Consider the following 15813-nt stretch of genomic DNA (forward strand, 5'->3'; position numbering starts at 1 on the left):
GACTCAGGTCCTAAATAATGAGGTGAAGCCACCATAATTTAGCCTTTAAGTGCAAATATCTGTCTTAAAGAACAGTGTTTCCCTCAAATAGTTGCTCAAACTCAATACAGGAGCTGCATGGAGATGCTTTGTTGTCTGTGCCTTGCAGAAGGACAGTGTAGGTGATCCCCAGGTATTGTGATCATCTATAAATGGGTTGTCAGAAGGAAAAATAATCCAATCCAGTCCAGTCCATTCTTCAAGCCTCTGTTCTCCCACATCATTTCAGTTGGGAGACCAGTAGTCAAAAGTGTTTTAGTGGGACCCTGAGTGTCCACATCTCTGACAAAGACATTGTTTTACTGTGGCACATCATAACCTTTGATCAGGTTTGTTCAGCTATTGGTGTGTGAGGCCATACCATGTCAAAACTACTCCAGATATACCTTAAACTGATTTAAAGTTTTGGGGAAGATGAGGAGAGAGTAGGAGCTTGGAGCAGCACAGTAACACTTTGGAGCAGGTTGGCTAATTCTAGTTGCTTTTTCATCAACACCTTTCCTGTTAGAAAAGACTAGGAAATAATATCTTTAGAGGACACAATCCCAAGGTCCAGAACAGGCTGGATTTTGAGGGATTTCCCATTTGCTTGAAAGGAAGAGGCAGGGAATAAGGTATGATGAAAGTGATGGATTGCCTGGAAACCCAGTTAACAGCACCTCTGCCTCCAGTGCTGTCTGAGTGTAGCTAAATAGACAGTCATCATCTTTTTGGGGTAGAATCACTGTGTAAACCTTAATTCTTTCATTTTTTTAGGTGTGGAAAAGACCTAATAATGCATTTATTATTTTTGACAGATCTTAGACCACTGGTACCTTTTGTGGCACTCTCAGGCTCATCTTTCCAGGATGAGAGGTCAAGCATGTCAATCTCTTGGCAATCAGTGAAGTCCTCAGGATAAGTGTTGATCTTGAACACATCCCTGGGTATCTTTCTGATATGAGTATTGTCACAGATCACCCTTGACACTGAGATTTTTCTCAATGCTTGCAACTGTTGTGAAGTGAAAACTCCCAGGTTTTCCCACCAGAATCTGCAATGATATTTTCAGAAGCAGTTTATAATCTCTGGTTACTTGCTGAGAACCCAACCAAGGTGAGTCTGAATGGTCCTTAATCCACCTTCCCTAGGAACACCCCTTTAGAAAGAGGTGTCTCCAGTGTGGCCAGATCTGGGTTCTGCCAGTACAGAGAGCCTGCCTCTTCCACACAGCATCAGCAGACTGCTGGGATGCAGGGATTTGTGCCCTGAGAGCAAAAGACACCTCAGGCAGAGGCCACAGCAGATCCCCTAAGATCTGGAGCTGATACTCCTCAGACACATGTATCTAGAGAAACAGGCTGACAAAAACAGTCCTTTGGCAACTGGGCTAAAATTAAGGGATGAACCTGGCTGGGAGCACTCACTGGAGTGCTGTAAATGGGTTGGATTAGTGTGTCACAGGAAATGTCAGCATTTCCCCCCCTAAAAAATGCCACAGGGAATGTATCTCTCACCTGTCCCCATCACGCAGGTTCCTGAACTGGGTGCCAATAATGCAGGACAGGAGGGGCCCAACTCTGCCCTGGGGAACCACAGGCTCTGCAACTGCCCCAATCCAGAGGTCAATATTGTACGGTGTCCCATACACATTCATGAACTTCTTGGCCAGTTTTGGATTGCCCAGCACCTCAGATAATTCTTCTACAGTTTGGGGTTGGGAGAGCCCACAGAAGCCCCTCCAGGCATTGTAACCTGCAAAAGCAGGAGCAGCAGATGACCAGGACCCACCACCACATCTCCACGGCACCTTTCTTGGCCCATGAGAACTGCCTGCTTCTTCTCATTGTATTAAAGGATCTGGAAGGTACTATTGTCTGGGCAGTCTCAACAAATGTCACATTTTCAAGTATTTTCTCATATGTACACTAAACAAACAGTTTGGGTCATCTTTGTGACTGCACCTCATCCTGTTGGTTAAATCTACTGCTGTGGGTTGAATGCATCAGTCCTTGCAGCTTTGGGAGGCAAAATTTCTAGGATCAAATTCTTAGAAAAGAGGAAATTTGGTTGTGTTTAACCCAAGAGCACCTGTTCTTCTGAAGCACCTGGGGCAGTCCCACCTGTGGATGCAAGTCACTTCTGCTCGGAACTCTGGCTTGTCTGGGACTCAAGACAAGATTGATGGGCAAAGAACAAAGCCCAGGGCAGGTGTCCAAGCCCATGTGAAAGCCTAATTTGGTCACTTGTGTCTCTACTTTCAGTCTCTTACCCACTTTCTTACATTATCCCCAATATCATCTTTGATTTCTAAGCCTTTTGTCCTTGTCATACGTCTCACAAAAAGATTTTTATCATACAGAAACCTCTTATTCCCTGAGCTTGACTGTCTGTCCATCCTTCACCTTCAAATTAAGGTACTGGTTCTTCCCATTAGTATAGAAAAAGCTTAATTAATTCATGGAATAAACAGAAGAAGGAAAAAAGGTCTTATTCACAGGAGGTGTGGACTTGTGTCTCCTTACCTGGAAGGCCGTGGTCTCTTCCCCGTTGCATGTTCATGGCTCCTAGATCCAGACCCATCACCTCTGTCTGTTCAAAGAGGTGGTTCTGGAGCTCCTCAATGAGCAGCTGGTTCTGTTTCATGAGTTTTGCATGGTCCACAACCATGCCTCGGATCAGGGGGTCGATGCCTCCTTGTTGAAGATTGCAAGCAAGATGTTTTCCATTACCATCTGTATGGCTGATTACTTTTGTCAAGTGAGCAGTTTGCCTTATCTCTCTCTTTGAATGACCACATTCACACCTCCCTGGGAGGGGACACCTGCTGATAACAGACTATTGAATATCAGTGCATGACTGATAAGAACTGTAACATCCCATTGTGAGATGCTCCGCCCAGAGGGAGGAGCCAAGCACTGCTACCCCGATATACTCTGAGATTCTGAAATTGCAACTCGGCCTTTCTCCACGAGATTCCCCAGAGGAACAGCAGCTGCCTTTTCCTCCTGGATCTTCAGAAGAAGACTACATGCTTCTCTACAGATCCTCCTTGCTCCAACAGAACCACACCTGATACTTCAGAGGACTGCAGCCACATTTTCAATCGGACTACCACCAACATCCTGACCCACAGGGTGTCAGGTTGGGTTCTGACTCTGTCAGTGTTGTTCTAGTGGACTGCATTGTTTATTTTTATTTTTTTTCCACCCTATTAAAGAACTGTTATATCCTGCTCCCAAATCTTTGCCTGAGAGCCCCTTCATTTAAAATGATAGCAATTCGGAGGGGTGGGGAGGGTTTACATTCTCCATTTCAGGGGAGGCTCCTGCCTTCCTTAGCAGACTCCTGTCTTTCCAAACCAAGACACTCCTGCAGCCATTTCAAATCAAGGAAAGATTTTTTGTGCCAAGGTGCAGCTTTGATGATCCCTTTCATGCCGCTGAAACAGTCCACTATGGGCTGGGTGTGGTTTTCATCTTCATATTTTCATTTCACCATGTGTATATGGAATCACAGAATCATAGAATCACAGAGTGGTTTGGGTGGGAAAGGACCTTAAAGCCCCTCTCATTCCACCCATGCCATGGACAGGGACACCTTCCACTGTCCCAGCTTGGTTGCTCCAAGCCCTGTCCAGTCTGGCCCTGGACACTACCAGGGCTGGGGCAGCCACAGCTGCTCTGGGCAATCTGTGCCAGGGCCTGCCCACCCTCACAGTGGTACCTGTATGAACTTGTGCATGTCTGCAGGTGCCAGTAAATAAAGCCTCACATAGTAACTAAATTCCTTATCCCTTCCCATCCCTTAGCTTTTCCTTACACACTCCTAAATCTACTTGCCATCCATCAGTTCCTTTCCAAGTCTGCTCCTCAGCCTGCCAGGCTCCATTATGTCCTGGTGCTTGGGGGTCTGTCCAAGGTTTTAGGTTTTGCAATGAATTTTGTTTGTAATTCACTATTAATTGACAGACATTTATTAGAACATTAAATGTAGTGATAGCATTAATTAATGTCCGACTGTCCGCATCTTTTTCATAGCAATTAAGGAGACAGTATGAGCAAAACCAGGAAAATTGGCTGCACAACTGTAATTATATTTCTCATGACTAGTAAACCCATTTTGGAACAGATATTTGTCTTCCTCAGAAAGACTTATCTGGAGATCTCAGCTACGTAATAGCAGGACCCCATAACTCCAGTTAGAGCCAGGAAGAGGGATGGGCACCTCTAGGAATGAATGATGCTGCTTTAGTTCAGTTAAACTGGATGCATCACCCTCTGTCCATGTCTCCTGGTTACAGAGGGATATAAGAGCTTTGATTGGCATAGACTTTGGTGGATTGACATTTGGCCCAGGGAGTCTCCTGCCTCCTGGAGCACAGGAGCAGCTGCACCGTCTGAGTGGATGTCGAACACTCCACTGTCATGTCTTGCTGAGTTGGGAGGGAGGCGTCCAAGGAATGACTGATCATGCTGCTCAGTGCTCTGGGCTGGGTGACAAGGTGGGGATCACAGGTTGGACTTGATGGTCTTGTAAATATTTTCTAACCTAAATGATTCTGGGATTCTGTAATTCTATGTGCCTGACCAGCTGATCTCCACCCCAGGACCAGACCAGGACCACTGCTCCATGTTCTTACCTTCCATTACAATTCTCCATGGAGCACAGAAGGTCAAATGCAGAGGGACATGGGAGGAGGAACACAAAGGCTGAAAGCTCTCATTCAAACGGGACACAAAAGGCTGCACCGACGTGTGGCCGAATCGGAAAGCCAGGGAGAAAACATTTGAGGCCCTTGGATCCACCTTTTCATTGTAACCACTGTACAAAGGGATCCACTTGCTGGTCTCCTCAGCCAGCAGGAGTGGGAGGTAATCTCTGTATGTTATGATCTGAAAAACCACAAGAGCACAGCAAGTTACCAGCAGCTGCAGCAGAAATGGCATCAGAAGTCAAGTGCAGAGAATGAACATGGACTGTCTGCCAGCAGAATTCATTAAAATCTTCAGAAAAAAAGAACTGTAGCAATGGAATAAGTTTGGCATAATGGATAGAAATTATTTTAAAATGTGAAATTATTTTATCTAATAATTAATTTATACATTAATATAATAAATAATTGATAAATTAGTAGCATGGCTCATAAAAAAGCTCTGGATATCCATGCTGTCTCAGATGGACTATCCTCATTCACAATTTCCAACTTCCACAAATAACTTCACTGATTTGGCAAAATATTTTCCTCCTTTTGCCTGACGGGAAAATCATTTCTAAGTTTGTGGATGATAAACAGTGAAGAGTAGTCAGTACCTGGTTTATGGCAATCACAATCTTTCTACTCTCCTGGTAAAGCTTTTCCCCATCCCAGTGGGGATTTAATTTCCTCAGCTCCCTAGCCAGGCGATTGTGCTCTCGGACAAAGAGAGTGTGCATTGCAGAGAGTCCCAGGTTTTCTGTCACCCGTTTGTCACCTAAAATGAAAATATTTTATGAATTTTGTACATTGCTTTCAATTTCAGAGGCAAGTTTTTGTGTTAGGACAGACAAGTAACAAGTGGTGATGTTTCTGGCAATAGTGCTGTGTCTCCCCCATCCCTGGAAGTGTGCAAGGCCAGGCTGGATGGGGCTTGGCCCAACCTGGTCTAGTGGAAGGTGTCTCTGCCCATGACAGGAGGTGGAACAGGATGGTCTTTAAGTTCCCTTCCATGCCAAACCCTTCTGTGATTCTATGAAAACTGGAGGGCACTCACTGAAGACCCTCTGTGACATGATGAAAGAAGCACTGAACATCTCCTCACTCAGCCAGGAGCCCTACTCACAGGCAGAGAATGAGGAAATGACAACACTCTGTACCCTTGTAATTGATTTTGCAAGCTTCACATTTATAATGTTTTTTTAAATGTTATTCCTGTGATGGATCACTTCAAATTTGAATAAGTTCTGTGTTTGTCTTTAGTTTTTTTTAATTTCATACTAGTCTAGACTTTTCTTCTGATGTAGGGTGGGTTAGTTAATTAATTAATTAACTAGATTTTCTTAAGAGTGTTTAACTGTTATTCTTGATTGGGTTGAAAACTGAATCATAGAATCACAGAATGGAAGGGACTTTAAAGCCCATCCCATTTCAACCTTCCACTACCCCAGGTTGCTGCAAGCCCCATTCAGCCTCGCCCTGGACACTTCCAGGGATGGGGCAGCCACAGCTGCTCTGGGCAACCTTTGCCAAGGCTTCACCACCCTCACAGGGAAGAATTTCTTCTGTATATCTAATTTAATCTACTCTCTTTCAATGTGAAGCCATACCCCCTTGTCCTCCCACTACAGTTACTAATGCAGTCCCTCTCCAGGCTCCCTGTAGTCCCTCCAGATCCTGGAAGGTTCTGTGAGGTCTCCACACAACCCACTCTTCTCCAGGCTGAACAGCCTCAGCTTTCTCAGTCAGTGCTGACAACCTGACAATTGGCATTCAAGTGAATGGTGAATTCTAGGTAGACGAAAAAAAGCTTCAGAGAAGTTTTAAACACTGGTGGCTATTCTATTGAAAATTTCTCATGCTTTGGAAAAGACTTTATAAAGGAAGTACAAATTGCTATAATTTTTTTGGGAAGTTAAAATAATGTTTATGTTTATTAATCGATTGTTGCTTGATTATTTTTCTCTTCTAACTGGGGGAGGATTCCCTTATGTAGTCATGTCTTGAAGTGCGTCATTCAAATATCACAGAATCACAGAATATCCTCTGTTGGAAGAGACCTACAAGGATCCCATACAGAGATATTTGTCCCTTTTTGACTTTATGACCCTCTGAAACCCCCCAGCTGCACCTTACCTGCTTTAAAGCAGGGGATGTTGGCACTCCTGTTGGTGAGCACACAAACACTGTGCGTCGTGTTCTCAAAGGGCAGCAGTTCCAGCCCCGCGTCCCTGAAGAGCTGGTTCACGGCCATGAGGCCCAGCTGGCTGCTGAGGTTTCTCAGGCTCCTCGCCAGGGCATCGTCGCTGCCGTACACGGTGCTGGCATCGATGAAGGACGTGGCGGCGTTGAGCTGCTCCCGCCGGAAGGTGCCGGGGCTGCACACGGAGGCCGACTGCACGAACGGCATGCAGGTATCGGAGCTCAGCTCCCGCGGGTCGTCGGGGGGGAACTAAAGCAAACAAGCCAAGTGATGCCTCAGAAAGCCCTGTGGTTTTATTTTTGCTGCTGTAAGAGAGTGTGGCATGGGTGAGAGTCAGGGTACCTTAATGGGGAAGCAGGGGGGCTTGAAGGCACAGCTGGTGTGGCACTGGAGCTCCAGGCTGGCTCCTTCCCCACTGGCAGGGGCCAAGTCTATGTCGTGGTTGACCCACTGGCCCCATTGCATGAAGACCAGCGAGAGCTGCCGGTCTGCAGTGACATTCTCGTTGGCCGTGTGAGCAATTTCATTGGATACTTTTCGAACCTGCAGGAAACCAAAATGAAAATGTGACTGTCTCTGCCACGGTGGAGGGGTTGCCTCTCACTTGAACTCCCACTGAGACATCTTGGAATGACAGAATCATGAAGGTCAGAAAAGACCTCTGAGATCATCAACCTTTGACCGAATGTCCTCATTCCCTCTAAACCATACTGAGAATTGCCACGTCTACCCGTTTTTGAACAACTTCAGGGACTGACTCCTCCACTGCCCTGGAAATCCTGCTCCAATGCTTAACCACTATGTCATTGGACACATTTTTCCTAATATCGTAAACCTCCTCTAGTACAATTTGAAGCAATTTCCTCTTGTCCTGTCACTTGCTCCCTTGGAGAAGAGGCCAACCCACAACTGGTCCTTTCAGGTAGTTGTAGATTATGCACAAGATTATCTTAGATAAATTACTAAGACTAATGGCATTACACAGCTCCATGTCATTCCTCAGCTCCATCCAATCAGGTGTAAAAGTAGACTACACAGTCCTTCAGCCAAACTTGGCTTCATGGAAAGCCCGTTCCAGCTGAAACTTGTTTGTGAACACCAGAAAGTCAAGAACATAGCTGAGGAACTACCAAGCTTTGTGGTTTGTACAAACCTCCTGGTGTCCTTGAGCACTGACTGCAGCAATCCTTGGGATGTACACTTTGGAGACTGCTTAGGAAAGCATCCATAACCTTTTTCTCATGTCTGTCTCCAACAAAAAATATTAACCTGAGCAATAACTCAGTTGTGGAAAAGCTGCCCAAGATCAAGCAATTTACACTTTAGATATTGTCACTACTTCCTTCCTGATGGGTGCATTGAAGGCAGTGTCCTTAGTCATGGCTGGATTAGGATAACAACTCTCACCAGTGGGAGTGGGAATCCATTGTAGCGCTTTCCTTCACTTGCTCCTCTGGGAACAGACACTCCATCTTCGTACACAGCTGGGAGCCAGCGCGCGAATGCGCGGTTAGAGGACCCCAGGTGGGAGTGATTTCTGCAGCATCAGCAGAAAAACAACTTCTGTTATTTTTTCAAACATCAGCAGGCTTGTACAGACCAATATTTCACAACCCTTTATTCCATGTCTGAACAAGCTGGTAACAGGGATTAGACTGGCAAAACACCAAGATGCAAATTATACCAAGGTTATTACTGTGGAGAAAAAGCAACTTTTTTAAAAAAGGTGCCTTGTGTCACTCTATTTATTGTGTCTGTCAGTTAAATCTGCATTAATTTTATCTGGCATTTAAATCTCTCTACCACCTCTGTCTTCACTGCCCTCTCAAAATCAGAGGCAAGGCCATCAGCATGGTGAGGGTGGCCACGTCTTGTCCAGCTGAGGGCTGGAAGCTTCCAAGAATGAAGATTCCCCACTTCTGTGGGGATCTGTGGCAAGGCTGCTCCTTGGGGAAGTTTTTACACAGACCCTCTCAGCCTGCAGCTGTGGCCATTGTGTTGTTGCCTTGCACTGCTCTGAAAAGTTTGAATTGCTAAAGTCATCATTTTGTGTTCAGAAGAAAAAGAATTCTGATTGAGCCAATGATCTGTGGCCCTGTGGGCACAAAACTCAGGCAATGTCTATATGATGTGGCACTCAGGGTTCTGGTCTGGATTATAAGGTGGGAATGAGTCAAAGGTTGGACTTGAGGGTCCTGGACACCTTTTCCAACTTAAATGATTCTATGCTTCTGCACTGGAAAAGGAGAGGAGTAGCCAGTGCTCACAGCAATGTGCTGGGAAATAAGAGCATGTCCTAGGAAAATGACTGTGCCAGAGCTGAAGCAATTCCATCAAGTATTAAGGACTCAGAACCACCAGGGTCTTGTTCTGATTGTTATTACTGTCCTTGCAGGCAAACTATTTTCATGGTGTGCACCTCAAGCTGAGCAAGATCCTTGGGAAAATATTAACACCACAGGGATCCCTCAAGCCTCCCTCCATCTCTCTGACAGCCCAACAAGGTCAAGGACAACCCTACCCTGAGCCTCAAATCAGCATGGACACAAAAACCCACAATGGGTCAGGCTGGAACAGACCACGCTGGAGTCACCTGGTCCCATGTCCAGGCAGGGTCAGGTAGGGTCATCTCAGACCACATGGCATAGGACTGTGTCCAGATAGTTCTGGGATATCCCCAGTGAAAGAGACTCCATACCCTTGCTGGGCAGACAGACAATGCTGTCCTTGTAGGGGTGGGGGCCCTGGAGTCCAGGAGAGCAGGCTGGAAAACCCCAGTGAGTGTGAGCTCCCTGCACACTGCTGCAGAGCTGTGCTATGTCATCACATCTAGCACATCTGTTTCATGCCAGGTGCACATTGGATGCAAGTTCAACTCAGATTTGGGGTCTGGCACTGATACAGCAGGTCAAGGAGCCTTGACTGTTATTGTCAGACTAGAAATTTGGTCATTTTCTGGTAAAAAAAATAAATTAAAAAGTGCAAAAGGAAATAAATGTTTGATCCCAGCTTTGAACCTGGACGGAAACTATGTGCAAAAAAACCCTGAAGAACTAATTTTCTCAGAAAAAAGATGTACAATACACAAAGTTGGAAGGACCAAGAATTAATATCTTATTTAATTCCCACCCTTACTCATCACAGAGATACATCAACAGCTGAATATTATAATCAAAATCAGCTGGGGAAATTAGTGTCATCCCTACGGAAGAGTGGAGGGATGATTTCCTGTAGCCTCCAGCAAAATGAGAGGCTGAGTCATAGCCTCAAAATTTTCTCAACTTCTTACCTGCCCCCACCCCAAGATCCTTTCCTTCATCTAAAGCAGCATCTAAAGGACAGTGGGTGCAAATCTTTTTTTTAAAGAAATTTTAAAGAGATTTTAAAGAAGTTACATCTTTTTCCTGACAGGCACAGGTAGAAATGAATCCTCTGTTACAGGCTCATTAAACTGAGCATTTCACTCTTCTTGCCCTTTCAAAAGGCACTTTCACAAATCATCTACCCTGGGTCAGAATAAAGAGACTCATCTTGTCCACACACAAATCCTACCTGTTGTTGCACTCCCCAGTAATGGTCCGGTAAAAGTCCCTCTCTGGGCATTTAATGGAACGAGTCTGATAGTCACAGCCAGTGCCCTTGGAAATCATCTCCTTCTGTCTCCTGCTTAGCAGGTCTGCAAGAGAAACCCTGTAGAGTAACATCTGATCCTACTCTTCTTTTGTTGTTTTAGCTTCTCAGCGTTCTAGGTCAACATTTGAGCCCACTGAATTGGAGCTGTGGGTATAAAACATCTGGATTGAAATTGTTAATTTGGTGCCTGAATCCTTTTGTGGATCAGCCTTCCCCTCTGGACTAGGGAAGCTGGGTGGGCATAAAGATATTTTTCAGGGGAATGTGGACAGCATCATCACCAGGAAGGTTTTACCCAAGCTGGGAACAAAATGATGAGTTTGCGGAGTGGTACAACCTAGGTGTGCAGAGCAGAAGTGGAAGATGGAGAGTTTTCAGTGATTACAGTCTCCAGTGGTCTTTGTCCCAGGTTTGTTCCAGGTATTGTTAAGCTGGTTTTACAAGGATAGGAGAGATGCACTCTCCAAGATGATGAATAAAACACCCGGGAGTCTGGTCTGTTACTGAGAAACCTTCAAATCTATTCTCCTGTTGGGGAAGGGTTTTATCCTTGGTTATTTGGGTCATGGCAGAGCTGCTCCCTGCCACCCGCTGTGGCACATTTCCTGCTCTTTGCTCTTTGTAAGGCATTTTGGTCTAAATCACATTACCTGTGACATTGAAACTCTGTTCCCCAGAGAGATGCAGCTTCCTTATGAGGAGTTTCAAAGTAGTTTCCAAATAATCAGCAGCACGGACTGCAGATCTGGTTCTTCCTATGGGGTCCTTTAGGTGCTTCAGGAAATCCATTGGGTTAACAATCTTTTCCTCCAGTTTTCTCTTTAAGCTGAGCATAGAAGAGTTCTATGAAGCACCTTCTCTGAAATCAGAGCTCCTCTGTCATGCTGGACTGGGTGTAATTAGCTGTGACACCACTGCAGGGTCACACGCAGGCCCTGCCCAGTAGGACCAGCTGTCTGCACATTAGCATGTCAGCTCAGATGGTTTCAGCAAACAAAGCACTGTAATGCCCTACTTCAAGTTTGCAGTCATACTTCCTTGTCACAAAAAACTTTGTTCTATCATGTGGAAATCCAGATCAATGAACTGTGTCTGGATAAAATTTTACATGTATTATGTTGCAAGGTGTATTCTGTGAACAGAGGGACAACCTCGCTCCTGTTCCATCTCTTTCTGGTCTCAAAGTTCTGTCTTGCTACTTTTGTAGGATGAGTAGAGAGAGACTCCTTCCAAAATCATCCCACTGCATGATCAGACTTTTGGGACAATCACAGAGAATACCTGGGGTTTGACTTCCACTGACATCTGTCTGGGGCAGGGTGTCCATCTGCACAACTCCAGTCCTTCTGAAGAGGGGCAGAACTCCTGCTGCCAGGAGAGGACTCACACGTGTCCAGCACGTCTGAACCATTATGGACCAGTGAGAGGTGCTCATGGCAGTGTGGGTGAGGAAACAATACCTGAAGGTCATGGTTGGTGGTTCTGGGACCAGAATCCAGCCAAACTGGGCAAAAGGATCCCTCCAGCCATGACAAAGAGAGCTCTGGTGCTAAGGCTTCTCCATAATAAATATGCATTGGAAAACAGAAAAAACACACATGTATTTAATCTTACTGCCTTAAAATATTTGGGCTGTCATGCAGGAAGAACTCACCTTTTTCGGGCCTGTAAATATGTAGCGTCTACCAACTGCCTGGCCTCAGTAATGATGCTCAGGAGAGACGAATCTGACAGCACCTCTGAGACCTCTGCTCCACAAAATAAAAGAAGAAAAAACAGAAATGTAGGATACTCAATTATACACCAAAAGCTTTGTTGTCAACCAAACCGTGTCCCCAAGCTACCACATACCAAGGTTTTTTTAACATTTTCAGCGATGGTGACACCATCACTGCTGTGGAAAGCCTGTTTCAATGCTTCCCAATCCTTTCTATCAAGAAATTTTCCCCAATATCCAATCTAAATCTCTGGCACAATTTGATGCCATTTCCTCTCCTCCTGTCCCTGTTCCCTGGAGCACAGCCCGACCCCCCCGGCTGTCCCCTCCTGGCAGGAGCTGTGCAGAGCCACAAGGGCCCCCTGAGCCTCCTTTGCTCCAGGCTGAGAAAAGGAGATTTCTCAGTTCCCTCAGTGGCTCCTGGGGCTCCAGACCTTTCCCCAGGGAAAGTGCACAGAAGAAGTCAAAGATACAGTCTCTGCCCCAAGTTTCCTGTCATAAAATGATGATTTGCTCAGATGGGCTGTTGGGAGTTAGGGAGTTTCCATAGGCAAATCTCTCAGGTATAAACTTCCTTTTTAGTGGATCAATCTACAGGATATTTCAATTTTTTATTGGAGCTGTGTCTAATTGGGAACTCCAGCTGAGTTTTGATTCACACCCTTTCCAGTACAGCAGCAGCCAAAGGACAGAGAGGAACCTACTATTGCCCGAGGAACCCATTGCTCCAACTGCACAGAGAGTGATGAGGGATCCCAGGAGAGTCATCCTTGGACTTGTGCCTAGGGAGAAATGCAACATAAATCCTCAATGGGCAGGGCTTCACTGAGTGGTCAGAACAGACTGAGATGTTTGGTTTCAATATCTCTTTCAGGATCCAGGAATAAAATCGAGCTGCCTCTGTCCAGACCTGTCAGTGGGACTCAGGCTGGGGCTGTGGCTCTAGGGGTTGGCAGGACACAGGGACACCTCTGAGAGGTGGGACCCTCAGCAAAGTGGGCTGAGTAGCTGCCAAGGAATAGTCAGCCAGGTACAGTCCAGCCTCAGTGGTGGAGGATATTGAGAAGGTGAGTTGGAAGACGGTGATGTCCTGGGGTCCTGTCTTTGGCAACGTCCACAAGCAGCTGGTGGGAAGGAGCTTGACCCCACACTTCCCTCTCTGCCCCCTCCATCTTGATGCTGAACAAAACAAGCTGCCACGTCTATCATCACTTTCAACCACCCCTGCCAGTCCTCCTGCTGCTCCCTGAAATTTGTCTCTATTCCTGTTTCACATTAAAGCAGAAATGTGTATGATCTGTTCCACCAATATCTCCCACTGTGGCACAGCACCTTCCCCGAATGGAGATTTTTAGCCCAAAGGTTGTAAATAGATTTAAGTAATTTAGTCAAGTTTCAAGTTGTTTAGAACAGGACAGGGACAAAATTTGGAAGAACTAACAGATTTCTCACAGTGGGAAAAGTTATCTTACATTTACAATCCATGAAAATTCTTGGACCACGTTCCTGGAGATTGAAAACTGCTAATTCCTTGCAAACATATATTGCAGGAATTTTCTGCCCAAGAAATAAATCAGGCTGTCTTTGCTCACTTTTCACAATAAATTAAATACACATCAGGGGAGAAGGAGGAATGAAGCACCACCAGGTCCCAACACTCTGCTCTGCCTCCCATCTCCTTGGGTTCACCTGTGGAATGCACCAATATCCACATCAGAAATATCAAATGCAGATATAGAATGAAAATGCACTGATCTTACCTGCCATCTCTGCAGCACTGGCAGGCCTGGAGAGAAGTCAGTTCTTTATACACCTGCACCAGGGCAGCAATTCGCCGGGTCTGAGATGGGTGTGGCCAAAAAAAATGGGACCAGATTGAGCCAAGAGGAAATATCTGCTGGTTTGCTTTCCTGGAATGATCTAGAAAGTGTACACTTCTCCATTCCTTCTGACTTCCTTCTTGAAAAATCAGTTCAACAAGGAATGAAGACACGTATTTCTTTCCTGCAAGTGAAAGAGGTCAGCTTAACTTTATGACGGTTAAAGACCATGGTGGAATTTGGCTTCTTTTTCCTTGTTGGTTGAATTTGTGAAGGTTTGGGAAGACAGAAATGGATCATTTTGCCAATGCATTTGTGGGGCATCCCAAGGTCCACATACAGCATGTGTGAATGGTGGGCCTGCCACTATTTGTGTCCAGGCAAAACAAAGTTGTGTCCCATCAGGAATTTGGAAATTCCTATAAAATAATGCTGATTATTGGGGATGACACAAAGTGGACAAGGAATGAGGCAGTAGTACATAACAGGGTCAAGCTGTCTCCAGCAAAATCACATGGACAGAAATATAGACAGTCCCAAAGTTATAGCTGTGCCAATACTTAGAAAGGAACAAAGTCTTGGGCCAAGTGATGTAATTCATTTCAATGTGAATTGTGACAGAGGGTTAGGAGGAAATTCTTCCCTGTGAGGGTGGGCAGGCCCTGGCACAGGGTGTTCAGAGCAGCTGTGGCTGCCCCTGCATCCCTGGCAGTGCCCAAGGCCAGGCTGGGCAGGGCTTGGAGCAGCCTGGGATAGTGGAAGGTGTCCCTGCCATGGCAGGGGGCAGAATGTGAGGAACATTAGGGTCCCTTCAAATAGAAACTATTCCATGATTTCATGATATGCAGTATGGAAAAGGACTGTACTTCAGTGGACCAAGGTTGTAGAAATAATTTAATCCTTTGAACATTGGTGGCACTGATAACAAAAGACAATGCTGAATTTTCTTGCCATCAATCAGCCTTTCAAACCTCCCAGGATTAAGGAGCCAATCCTTCCTACTGTTCAAATATTTTCACAGCTCTTATTAATCAAAATAAATAAAAGAAAAGCATATATGATAAAGAAAACTGCTACCAAAAATATGTTGGTTTAAATCTGTCAGGGAAAAAAAAAAAAAAAAGAAAAATGTATGAAGGCCAGATTTTCAGCAACTGAAAATGCAAAGTCAATTTTTCTCCCCTAAAGAGAAGTTTGAATCCAAAGCAGGTGGCCCCCAGCACCAGAGGGATTCTGATCACCCTAGTACATGTTCCACCTCATCTATCCAACTTTCGTTGCAAAACATGCATAGGCAGAAGTCCAGGTACCTGCTGGGTGGCTTTGCTTCTTTTTTTGTGTTTGTGGCAAGTATCTTTTCCATAGTGACTCCTAAGGAAACTTCCCTGTCTGACTACCCAGGAGCCACCCTGGCAGTCCCAGTGGCACCACTGGAGCTGGGACTGAGGACCCTTCCGAGCAGGGGAACAGGGACCTGTGCACAGCCAGGTGAGAGGCACAGAGACATGTCTGGAGCTGATGACTCCAGACTTTCCTGTGCATGGACTGGGGGAGTATAAAGCCCAGGGCTTCCTTTGTTTGGATCCCTGCTCAGAGGCACCAACTCAAGCTGTTACTCTGTTGTTATACCAAGATTAAATTATCTTGAGCATCCAGACATTTGTGACTCTGCTGTGGGGAACTTGGGGTTGAGCTGGTGAGGGGTGTGGGGAGTCCAGTAGGGTCA

The 15813-nt window shown here is 45.6% G+C and overlaps 1 protein-coding gene across 1 annotated transcript; it reads right to left on the minus strand.

Annotated features, from left to right (window-relative positions):
• Positions 1 to 553: 553 nt before the first annotated feature.
• LOC115911763 (myeloperoxidase-like) lies at positions 554 to 10621 on the minus strand. The gene is made up of 10 exons (XM_030962959.1): positions 10470 to 10621; positions 8325 to 8454; positions 7260 to 7460; positions 6851 to 7166; positions 5332 to 5492; positions 4661 to 4913; positions 2544 to 2714; positions 1536 to 1773; positions 855 to 1072; positions 554 to 627 (listed from the first exon to the last, which is right to left on the minus strand). Exons 1-10 carry the CDS (start codon positions 10619 to 10621, stop codon positions 554 to 556), a joined length of 1914 nt encoding a protein of 637 aa, XP_030818819.1.
• Between the last annotated feature and the right edge of the window lie 5192 nt (positions 10622 to 15813).

Source organism: Camarhynchus parvulus, chromosome 19 (assembly GCF_901933205.1).
Source record: "Camarhynchus parvulus chromosome 19, STF_HiC, whole genome shotgun sequence".
NCBI lineage: Eukaryota > Metazoa > Chordata > Aves > Passeriformes > Thraupidae > Camarhynchus > Camarhynchus parvulus.